Here is a 13,164-nt window from a genome sequence, read left to right as displayed (position 1 = left end):
ACAATACATAAACATTTTTAATTGTTTGTGGCGGCAGCTGTGACTGAAAATTAATTGTTACCGTGACTGATAACGAAGAAAGTGCTGGTGGTGCCTTAACTGTGAGGTTTAGAGACACATAATTCATAAGTAAAATGTAAAACGAGTGGGATTATTATGTATCGCATAAAACTATTTTTACTTGCGTTGCGTTGAATATCAATAATAAATACTAATGGTGGCCAGGTGTTTTTTTACTAATAGTTTTTTATTATAGTTACTAGTAGCACGTTCTATCATTGTGTATAAATTGCTTATTATTGACAAAAAAAAAAATTGTACAAAATTTAATTTTTTTATCCTAACCTCAAAAAAAAAAAAAAAATAAAGAAAAAACGTTTACTTTGTCTGCACCGAAGCTATAATAACCTTTACAGGAGTATTTTTATAGCAAAAAAGGGTATAAAAAGATGTTTATCCTGATTTGGATCTGACAGTTTGAATGGCAACTATGTATATGCTCTAATAGTCTGATCTGAACAATATAGATATTGTAGCGATGCCTTAAATAATAATCTATGCCAAATTTTGTGAAGATACCTTGTCAAATAAAAAAGTTTTCAATACAAAAACTTGAGTTTGATAAAAGCAGCTATATATATTATACATATGTATGCTATAGAAGCCATATATCAGGCTAAATCGACTCAGCTCGTCATCATGGCAAACTAAATATACTCTGCTCAGGGTATAATAATCTGTCTGCTGCTTGAAGGCGAATATAAAGCAACAATAATGAAACAAAAAATGATTGGATTGCAGCTGCTGAAGCAGTGTGACTTATCTGTATACGATATATATTTCGGCATTTTTGCTATATTTTTCATATACAATTTCCGAGTTTTCTGATAAAAAATATTCTCTCTCGGGTTTACTGGATTCATTAAGCTTTTAAGTGCTTTGGAATTTAGGTTCGGTTTGCATATGTAGCAGAAATTTTTAATCAAAAATTTCCAATCTGTTTTCGAAAATATTAAATTATTGTTTTTTTTATTCATTTTTATAAAAATCTAGATGGTTACAAGGCCATAAAAATCATGGAAATAACTATTAAGAAACATCTGAAATATCACTGCAAACTTATATTTAAATTAATTTTTTTTATATTTTTTTAAAAGGTATATCACTTCCTATCAACTCTTTTTCTACTTTTATTTTGGATTAGCAGTTTGACTAATTCGAAAAAGGCAGTAATCGTTTAAAACCTGTTATTTCAGCAATGCTCGTGTAGCGCTTAGACAAAGCGTGGCAGCTTAAAGGGCAAACAACTATTATGAAAATGGCAATAATATACCATACAGCTGTTAATAGACATATAATAGCAAATGAAATATGATTTTGTAGCAAAATTCTGTTCAATTATATAATATTATATGAACTAAATGCAGCTAACATTGAAATGTGAGGAGTAATGATAAGTAAGTTAGTGCAATTTCGGGTTCAATAATAGTGTTCAATTCAAAGGTTGGCATTAAAAGCAAAATAAGTGAAAATTGTACATTCGATATATTCCAGATATTTTAGTTTAAGTGGTTGGGTAAACAGTAACATAAACTTGCAAATAGGCTGCAATATTGCATTTCTATGAGTGGAAGGAAGTAAGAATTGCGATGAAAGCAGCTAAAGTCCAATTTTATATGGCGCGTGCCGCAGTACTGAAATTACAAGTGCACAATTCAAAAATGTTGCTACTTCTGTCGGTCATTGCTGCTGCTAATTTCACTGTCAATGTCAAAGTTAGTGCTGCATTTTAACTCACTCATTCAATAGTCCTACGGCGGTTAAAAGATCGCGATTTTTTGACTTCGTTAGCGTGCGCATCGTTTAACGATTTAATGCCAATTACTGTCCACATTAATTCCTATAAAATGTTCGTGCAGTTGAAGATACTTTTATAAGCCTTTTATTTATGCAGCCATAATTTGCGGTTTTATTGCTAAACGCCAGCCAAGTGCTTGAAAGATAAACCGGGTCTGGTATTACGAGTGTGTTTGTAGAAATGCTGAATTATGGACCAGCTTACTTTCTACGCATTTTAGTGTAGTAGGACTGATTTAAGATTTGTTTTGAAAATTTTGATATTAAAACAGTTATTTGCGATCAGTTTTAATTACTTCGCTCCGATTTCGATTATATTTGCTTACAAATGATCCAATAGTTATTGGGAAGATAGATTTTATAGAACACTTCAAAGTAAAGGAGCTGTTCGACGTGAGCAACACCAACTTTTTTTTTCAAATCTAAAATTTATGAGTTTCTTTAGATATATTACCATAACCAAGCTATTAATCTATTTATATATCAAGAAATTTACTTTCTGAGAAGAAGACTCTGGGTTTATATGCTATATGGAAATGAATTCGTAGATATGATATTATTATTAAATTTTAAAAAAGATTTAACCCTTTCAAGCTAAAGAAAACCCAATTATAAATGGAATTAAAATAAAGAAACCAGCAAAACTATGTAGGAAAAAATTTTCATAAATTTAGAATATAAAACAAATTAAGAAGTAGCCAAAAAAGTTAGTATGTGTTTATATATAATATAAAAAGGTTAAAAGACTAAATAAAGTGTTCGTGAAATAAAAGGTATCACCAAAAACAAACGAACTAAGGCTGTAACTACATATCAGGCATTTCATACGCTTTGGCAATTGGCGCTCCATTCACCTGAATGTAATGATATGCAACCATCATGCATCAAGAGCTGAATAAAGTGCTCAATATCGCAGCTCTAAGCAGTTATAAATCTTTTTGTTGACTGCGACATTGATCACTTTATTTAGCCTTCAAATTTTTCTGCTAAATAATTGCTGAATGCCCGAAAAGATTACGCAGTTCCAATGTTAAGAAAGACAGCTTTTCAGTTGAAATCATATGAAAAACTCTCAACAAGTCCACCGTTTCGTTTGTCTTTTTGTACTAAATACAATTGATTTTAGTGGAAAATTTGGGATTTTAGTACCAGTTATGGTGTAAAAATTTTCCGTACTATATTTTAGGTTATGAACAAAATTTAAAAACTAAATAATTACAAAAAAAATATTGCTTTGAAATATGGGAAACCCATTTGTGGGGTGTTTTGAGTGGAATTATTTGAAACCAACAACAACAATAGTTAACAATAACAACAACGAATGGTAAACCACAAAAGAAAAATATATAACAATTAAAAACTTGGTATGCTTTACAAAGAGACAAATATTTAGGTACCAATGAAATAGAATCTGTGAGCTCCTTGTCGTACTGCAAAGGTATGAAGAAAAGAAATAAAGAAAAAACAAGAAAAAAATAAAACGTTTCAAATTTAATTCATTGTTTTATCTTTTTGAGCTTTTTATGAAATTTACTGACAAAATATGAACAACACTTAAAAATTTAAATTATTAAAAAACAATATAAGTACTTTAGCATTGCATAACGCATATTTACACAGCGCGGAGACATACTACAATAATATTGTTTATGACAGATTGAATATAATAGCAAACTAAAAAAATATAAATGAAATTTATATTATATAAAAAACATGAAATCTGTAACTTATTGATATATATATACAGCACATTTTTCAAGTTTATTTCACTATTATTTGAGGGAAAACTAGAAGGTATACTTTTTTTTTAATGTGGATAGAAAAGCTTTAAAGCAGAGGAAGAGATTTATATGTATGGACGAGTATGTAGCCTAAAAGTAATATTATATATAATAAAATATATAATACGTATATCATTATCATATAAATTGTAAAAAAATAAGTCTTACATTTTTATACAAATCTATATTCCGATTTTTTGAGAAGTGTTAAATATGTATGTAACGGGTGATCCAAGTAGAGGTACTTTTTTCAATAGCCTTTTTTTTGACAGATTACGCATGGTTATTGAGAGAACACTTCGATTTGCCACAAATATCGTATGATATCGCACCGTTAAGACTTTTTCATGTGGGATATATAAAGTCTATAGTACCAGTCGAAATGTTCGAACGAGTCATCGAAAATTGGACTCAACGGATGGATCATCTGCTGATGCCGCGGCCAACATTCGAAAGAGATAATCTAAAATAAATACCAAGGAATGCTGTTTCGAATGATAATAAACATTCCCCATTATATTTGAATTTTCTGTATTTTTTTCTTCAAAAAATTAGAGAACCTCAAAACGGATCACCCTATACATATGTATGCGATCGTATTTATATAACATATTATTTATAAAAATTTTATTGAAGATATTTATGCAAAATATTTCTACATTTCCAATTTAAACATTTGTTTCTAATTTATAATAATAATAAAAATATTTACCAAACAAAAAAAAAAATAATTTTAATTATTTTATTTGCGACACATAAATACATAGGTATGTACAAACGGATTATTAATTTCTTCATTAAATTTTTTTTCAATATAGATATATTTTTTTTCGTACACTCACGCTGAGCCACAATCTCGAGTAGAAAATTTTTATACGCAGAACGGTCAAAACCAGCCTACAGGGCGGCTAAATTTTTCAATTCTCGGTTAACTGTTCTAAGGACACAAAGCTTACTACGCAACAAGACCTCTTTAGAGCTTGTTTAATACCGAACACAAAAATTATTAACTCGACTCGAGCTTGTGGCGCAATATCAATGTACTATTAATTTTCCATTAAACTTGTATGAAATTACTCTATTCATATTTGTATAACTACAAATAGTTGATAAATATCATTTCTTTAACAGATTTACGTAAAAATAAAGCTAAAATAATGTGCCGTTATTTAATGTGTCGTAATTTCAACATACCGTTATTTTTTATAGCGCCATTTTTGTCACATGAGAAAATATTCGATTGCATGTGATTTTTTACGTTGCGTGGAGTTTGTGGAAGGTCACCGCCGAATATGTCGCTAGTGCCACCGCCTGGAGGCCTTAGGACCCTGAAAGGAAAACAGAATTTGAATTTAATTCAAGAATTACAATTATTTTAAAAATATATTAAGTGATAATTAAGAATAAACTTGTCTGATTTCATCTAAAGTTTTGTACTATTTAAAATTTTTATTAGCAAGTAATGTACCCACTATATTGTTTTTGATTGATATCAAGTCTGTCATAGTAAAATTCGTTGTTGGTATAAAAATCAAAATGTCAAAAATCACAATTTTCATGGTTTTTATGCAATAAGCATGGACCACGTCAAAAACCGTTGGACCTTTAAACCATCTTGAAAGAAATCCAACTTTGGAGACTATCTTTGAAGTTTACTTTTAGGTGTGTAATCGGTTATAGTATACTGGTGAATGCTTTATTTGGAGACATTTTTTGATTTTGAAAGCTTTTTATTTGCGCAGATAAATTATATAATAAGTTTTAGTAAAGTTTAAAGTTTTCCGAGCAAAGTACTGGAATCAAAGTACTGCTACAGAGATTCGTTTTATTTTTAAGTTTTTTTGTTCGTAATTAAGTTCGACTTTATACTATTTTTGTAGTAAGACCAATCGTACTTGGTACAAAATAGGTTTCAATTTCGGATTAGGAAATTTCTTTGTCATTTCATGAGGCCTGAACAGAAAAAAGTCGCTGAGAAACAGATACAGAGAATACGGTGGTTGAATGTGTAACGTATACGAGGTATTCGATTTTAGTGACTTTCATTCCCTAGAAGTTATACGAACTTTTTAGACGCCATGGTATATTTAACCCTCTAAGTTAATAGCTTCATCCCGGTTAATTTTTTTTCTTTATTTAAATAATAATTACAATAAGATACTACAACAACAATTACATGACCGATCTTGAAGAAACCTTTACATAAGCATGTATTTCCTTGTGTGTGCGGCTGCATAATTTTAAGATCGACGATGCATGTTCTTCGGTTAATTAGTAATTAGCTCGACCGTAAGTATAGCAAGCTTTATGCGAGTCAGTGACCATTGCAAGTGGCCTAATGTGCTTGTTGCATTTAATTGCAGCGAAGAAAATGCTGTAACAACAACAGCAACCAAGTAAGAATAATGAGCAAAGGCAACCACTTCGCAATTTCTATGAAATAGCAATTACAAACCACCAACAACAAGATGGTAAACTGATAGCGCTGCGAAATAGTGCCACTTACAAATGAAATAATACAATAACAACAGCAAACAAAGACAGTGAAAACTAAAAAAAAAATATAATAATAGTCCAAACTTAGCTGGCAATCAAAGGAATAGTGGTCGGCCAGCAACTTTACGCTCAAATATTAGACAATCAGCGAAGCGATGATATGCAGTTAAATAGTTGATGCAACAGCAGGTGCATTTTGGCACTACGCTGTTGCTTTTCTGCTCCGAAAAAACGCTCGACTTACTTATGGCTCCACCCTGTGGAGGCACCAATTCGCATTAGCAAAGTAAAGCGTGTGAGCAATATCATCATCAGCGGCAATTGCAACAAACAGAGGCAACACCAACAACACCAGTCTGCAACAGAACGGCACATCATCATTAACACCGCCACAACATTTGCGGTAATGACGATGACCAGCGCACCGATGTTGTTGCAATTGGACTGGTGCTGTGATTTTTGTTGCCATCGTCTTCGTCGTCGTTGTCGCTGTTGTTGGTATTGTTTGAACGGAAACTGTAGTTAATTTCATGGTTTTATGAGATTTAAGGCAGCGATGCGAGTCCAGTAGCACGTACAGAAAAAAATGTATTTATGTACATGCAACTGTGCATTCAAAGAATCTGAACTAGAAAACCAGTATGTTATAGATACACATATACAAACATACATATATACAGATTGTTTTTTGCAAAGTGTGCAACTCTGCGCGTTGCTTCCGCTTGAGATTGTTGTTACAATACTGTCTGTTGCTGCATATTTGATTATGCAAGTTGCAAGTTATAGATAATTCGAACACAACAATTTACGCAAAAAAAAAATTATTAAATTTTGAAAACAATATTATAAATAAGTAAATGGATTATTAGCTGCTATAGTATCCAAGAATGTAATAGGGATGCCACCTATCGAAAACATTTAAAATAATACAAAATGTGTTACATAAATAAAGCGTATCAAAACTATCAAATTATATATAATAATAGTGTGTAGCAAAAATTAAACGTTCCAAACAGCTTTTTGAAAAATATAAAATATATATTAATTTTTAAGCGTTGCCAACTATAACAAAAAATGAAAATACTACAAAAAAATGCAGCAAAAATTCAGCGTTTCAAAAAACTTCTTGAAAAAAAAGCGTAAAACATAGCGTACAATTAATTTACGCCCAAACTGAGAAAATTATTAGTATTATTCATTTTAGAAAACCAAAATTATAGTAGTGGAGAATGTATTGAGAAAAGTGAGGTTAATTTACCTTTTTATTTAATGAAACTTTCAACTAATCAAAAAGTGCTTAACATAAGATTTAATGACTTTTTAAAAGGCTTAGTTTGTGGTTTTTAGTGGTTGATTAAAACGCTCATGCATAATATAGTTTAGGGTTGTTAGTTTTGTGGCGCTAATTACCATTTCAATATCTAGAATTTATATATACAAATGAATTCAAATTACTTGACTCAAGAGCATTACTAAATTTTAATAAACCTTATCTTATGTATAAATGATATTATATGCACATGCGCCAGTGACTTTCATTTATTTCACCAAAAAAGGGAAGACATGACGGAAGTAAAAGGTTAGTGTAAAAAACATAATTGTTCGTTTATTTATTTTTTCTAGTTTGAAACAAATATGTACACACAAATGTAGCTATTTTTGAACAAAAGTATTTTTTAATTCTTCATAGCAAACCCAATTTGGCCTAACGTGTAACTGCATGTGGTAAAGTGGCTTAATGACTTTGCGGCGTTTAGGTATGCATTTACAATTGCTGTCCTCTTTTCTGCATTTTTATTAGCATTTTTTATTAATTACTTGGCATAAATGTGAGCCTTTCAATTAAAAAGTACATATGTATATGCAGTATGAAAATGCTTATTTGGATCTAAGGATCGCCTGCAGAAAAATTGGGCTAGTATATATGAAGTGAATATAATTTCTATAACTTACATAATTAGTGGTATTATATACCTATGTATGTCAAGTAAGAATTTTTTAAATACTCGTTTTTGCATAACATTCATTCCTGTAAAATTATCTCAAAGTTGCGTGTTCTTTTCTCAGAATATTGACTTCTAACCTGAAAAATTTGCAACATATCTGCCTATCTCAAAACGTAAGGGCGAGAGTTGCCCAAGCGATGTTTATTTTTCGTTGCTGATAGTTATTATTTTAAATCAAGTTTTTCTACTAATCATAATGAATCGATCAGTTTTGTTAAGCTCAATAATAGATATTGCATTTTTATAATGTTGCCATATAATGAGACAACATTTTCATTGAGAAAAGAAAACGCTATTAGATTACCTTTAAGCTTCGCTTTCCCTTCATATAAAATATGGTACTTAAACCACACGCAGAAACTGTTATGGAGTGTCTTACCAAAGAAGATGCCAAAAGAAAAATATAAAACTAAACAAGAAAAAACGTTAACTTCGGCAGCACCGAAGCTAAAATACAGTTCTCAGATAAAAAAAAGTTCCTATACAAAAATTTTAACTTTATTTTGATCGGTTAGTTTGTAAAGCGGCTATTTGTTATAGTGATCCGATATCCAACTCATCACCTTGATCATTTCGTGACAAATTTAATATATCCTGTTTTGGCTATAAAATTAAATTTAATATTATCAACCGTATACTTCCTTATGTGGCTGTAAACTCAAGATGAATAGAAGTACCACATATCTCTCCATTCCTACACATTTATTCAAGTGTATAATTTTAAATTTAATTTTTATTTAACTTTTTTTATTTTACAATTATTTTTTTTAAATTATCTTGCAATTACTGCATTGTCTAGCCGAAATGGCTGACTTGGACACAACACTTTTCTTGCTTTGTATTCATAAATAATGCGAGAGGTGTCAGACCCAGACAGGCAGGTAATTTCGCGAGTTATTGTAAAAACGATGATAAACGATATGTCTGGGCGAAAGAAAGGCAATCTAAAGAAAGCTGTGATGAAAGTGAAAAAAAAAACGAAAAAAACAAAATTCAACTGGACAAGGCTTCTAAAAGCCGCACCCTGGCTGACATATGGCAACTCAAAGAAGTTTTTATGTACTACGTACATATTTGAATACTTTATGATAGGTTTGTCTTTGGCTCATTCCTTTTGGCAATTGAAAATGTACAGAAGTCGTATGAATACACATAAGACAGTTACGAGTATAATCAACAATATTTCACACACGCTTCGAGGTGCGCTTTTGGCAATGCTTTGTTGGCACGTATGGCACCTTTGTGTGGCATGAAATATTTTTGTGCGCTACAAAAAACAACAAAAATCTAAACAAAAAAAAAAAGTAAAATGCAAGTGCGGAAAATATGAATAAACACGGGTTTATTATGACCAACAAAGGCGATAGACACAGTGCTGACCCTTGCGCAGCGCATTATGGGCACCCAAGTTGCAATGTTGCACATGACTGTGGCATGCATTCCAAAAAAAAATTATTTTGAGGCAGCTGCCAACATTTTGTGCGCTACTTGGGCTGCCTAGCTGCAGTCGCCGAACTACCGAATAACTTGTTTCATGTGTGTTTGGGAATTGCGCTCCGAAATTCTGTTGCAAATTTGCTACCAAATGTCAGGCGCAATGGTCGATGCGCAGGCAGCGCCACACTTCATTATGTTTTTCTATTACTTTTTTCTATTCAATGGTTGTATGAATGTGTGTTTATCTTTATTGCACTGCAACAAATGATGCTCCAACGACTTTGAACTTTAACGGCGCGCATTTGCAGCCACAAGCTGTGCAACATAATGTGTATGAATCCCAGTAGGAATTTTGCTTAGTACGAGATGGTTTGCTGTCAGGAACACTATGGACTTTGCAGATGACGTTTGCGTACTATCGCAAAAACTCTCCGACATGCAAGAAATTGTTAATAACCTAGTCAAGCCAGCAGGCATTGTCGGACTATAGATAAACATCGTAAAAAGTAAGGCCATGAGGGTCAATCACTACAGCAGAAGCCAATTAAGTTTTGGCAATCATGAAATCAAGTTTGTCGACAGTTTCTGCTACCTGGGGAGCACTATAAAAACTGTGGAAGTGGCGTTTGGACGGCTGCAGTGGGATACTAGCTCACAAATCTCCAGAAGCGCTAAGCTCAGAACATGCTTCGCATGCGTGAAGTCGATGCTGTTGCAAATCCGATGCTGTTAACTGATGCAAATCCACCTAGGACGGCGCAAAGACCCCAGCTTTCAATTCTGTGAAATGGCGCAAAACTGAAGAATTAGCTCAATGTTATGGGAATTGTTCGCATGAGTGCTTAAATCAATACTCAAATATTTACTTCTTCTACTAATTTGTAAAACATAACCTAAAATTTACCCTACAAGGTCTTTATTATGTATATTTAAACATATGCTACCAACATAAGTATGGTGCAAGTGCAAAATAACTGTTTGTCTGGCATTTGTAACACTTTTTTGCTTGCATTAATTTTCTGTACCAATTTTGTTCGCTTGTTTGCACCAGCAATTTCATATTCGCGCCCAATTTATTTGCTTTTTAATTTAAATATTTTTTTTATGCAGCTTTTGATTTGCTAGATTGCACATCTATAAAATAAAGCAATAATAAGCTGCACAGTGTGCGCTGTTGGTGCATGCACGCACAGCGGGCAATGCAAACGACCCCATTGGCGATGCACATGTGCGCAGGCGCATCGCTTCGGCCACAGACAAGCGCTTTCATAGCTTTGCCGCGAAATATTTGTGGCACTGCGCGTGCTTTCTTAACGCCACCCTTGGAGTGCATCGTTGTGGAAATATGTAAGTCTGTTTGTAGTTGCTTAGATCATGACGTTCATAGCCTTTAGCGCATCTGATACAGTTAGTACATAAGTTATCTGTTATGTTCGTTTAGAATGGAAATTTAGCGCTTTTACTAATGAATAAATCAAATAGCTAAAGAGTCTGCCTCGCATCGGCGCATTTCTGGCAAATAAATGTATATTTGTAAATACATGTGTGTGGGAAGTTCACCGGATTAATTTCTTTTTAAAATTTACCATATAACGATTCATTACTGTATGTGGCATGGACAAATTATGGCTAAAATATTTATGATTTAATAAACTTGTTAATCAGGCTGTAATCAAATCTACTTTTCATGGTATTTGATTTATCAATGGCAAGATTTTCATATTTTGACAACATACATTTGATCCAGTAGCAAAAATGATTTATATTTTCATTACATGTAAACAATGAGCGTAATTTTTATATAGTGAAATCTCGATATACCAGCTTATTTGAAGGGGTTTGGCTTAGTTTTATGAGGGTTGCTATTAATAGTTCTTTTCTAACGATTGAAAATAGAACAATAGTGATAGAAAACGGTTTTACTGTATTTAAAAATAATAATAATTAAAAAAATATATAGGTATATATGTAATAATAATTGAAAAATCATTTTTGACGTACATATGTATGATAGCTTGGTTTGTCTTTTCGAATGATGATTTTCTCTTTTCTGTTAATTTTTCGAGTTTCAACAAAATGTTATGCTAACCAAATATTTTACGTTCTTTGAACACCTAAATTAAAACACTAAACAGTAAATTGTTGCTTAAGACTTGAGCTTTAAGGTCTAAATTCCTTATTTGTCAGCTGTTTCATACTCCAGTCTCTTTTTTCCGGTTACTTAATACATATTTATAAAGAATTTAATCCATGATTACTTTTTCTCCAATTTGAAAAATCGTACAAGCTCATATGTTGCGAGTCCAGTCGTTTTTTTTTCGATTCGTCACTGTCCAAAGTATTGCGAATCCTTTTATGGGCACGTGCCCGTTATTCAATCACCGAGCAAATTGAGGCACCGAGAGGAGATCTACCTCGGCTTCAGAATGTTATAGGTCAAATTTCGGAGAGAGGTTTAAATATGTTGTACACCTTGTATATATGTACATATATTTGCAAATTTAACGGTAAGTGCAAGGATTTTGTATGCAATTTCTTAGCAACACAATATAAACAATTTATTCAGCGTATATGTATGTAACTCATTACGAAATTCAAACCTTCTAAATTATTATTATAATATTATTTTCACAAGCTTACAGATGAGTCACAATGTTTTTCATTGCGGATACTTGAGTAACTATTTTTAGATTTTTTTACTTCCATGAACTCAGTCCAACATAATGTGGTTTATAAAAATCACGAGTAAATAACTCTTCTTGACTATTATTTAAGTAACGGTCGTTATATACATACATACATATGCACATACATAGAGTACCTGGAAGAGTAACAAAATGGTAACATAAAATTTGGTAAATTCAAATTGAAATGAATTTTACGCTTTATGGCTTTGACCTGTGTGCTGCATATGCAAACGTACAAATAAATCAAATAAAAAAAAAGTGTGTGAATTCAGAGGTAAAGCACCTTACCTTGTATTTAACTAAAACAGAGACGAAGTAACACAAGCTTATTTGGAAGCGAGAAAAATTGAGGCGTTTAAAATGGGTAAGAGTTTAATTGCAGGTTTCCTGCGAAATGGCACAAGCCACGAAAAGTAGTGTAAGCGACTGGAAAAGATTTCGCGGCAAGCGTTTTTCTTTAATAATGTAGACATGTAGAAGAATAAAAGGTCTATTGAACTCGTATATCGACATTTGTTTGGAGTAACTTTTAATTGTGAAGAGAATGGCGCTAAAGTGATGAGCAAGGTGAAAGGTGAAAGGAGATGTAGTAAGTTTCTACCTTCGATATGAGTCAGCTGGCTGAGATATAAATTTAAGGCCATAACCTTTTTAAAATAAAATATATTTAATAAAGCAGCTAATAATTGGAAGATAAGAAAACAGGTATACTCTCAAAAAAGATATTTAGGATATAATTAACTTGGAATGGAACTCGCCTTTTATATTTCGAGATTTGGCAACCCTACTGTGACAATCTGCCAACCCTAGTATTGCAATCTGGCAACTTTTTGTTTTTATACATACTCAGAATGTAAGACATATGAGGGCTATTTGTGTTGTTTACAGTAACTTTAAATA

At 32.1% G+C, this 13,164-nt stretch overlaps 1 protein-coding gene across 12 annotated transcripts in view; it reads right to left on the bottom strand.

Moving 5' to 3' along the window:
- Jupiter (microtubule-associated protein Jupiter) overlaps positions 1-13,164 on the bottom strand; it is a 169,022-nt gene that overhangs the window by 7,481 nt on the left and 148,377 nt on the right. For 6 of the 12 annotated variants that reach the window (XM_070108837.1, XM_070108851.1, XM_070108853.1 and 3 more), the window contains 2 exons: positions 4,833-4,966; positions 3,255-3,287 (listed from right to left, as the gene is read on the bottom strand). In XM_070108837.1, the coding sequence (XP_069964938.1) occupies positions 3,255-3,287; positions 4,833-4,966 (167 nt within the window). The remainder of the gene's footprint in view (positions 1-3,254; positions 3,288-4,832; positions 4,967-13,164) is intronic. The other 6 variants (XM_070108846.1, XM_070108839.1, XM_070108861.1 and 3 more) reach the window with 1 other exon arrangement.

Source organism: Bactrocera oleae, chromosome 2 (genome assembly GCF_042242935.1).
Source record: "Bactrocera oleae isolate idBacOlea1 chromosome 2, idBacOlea1, whole genome shotgun sequence".
Classification (NCBI taxonomy): Eukaryota; Metazoa; Arthropoda; class Insecta; order Diptera; family Tephritidae; genus Bactrocera; species Bactrocera oleae.
The sequence above is the reverse complement of the archived record's forward strand: the minus strand, read 5'-3'. Positions and strand labels throughout refer to the sequence as shown.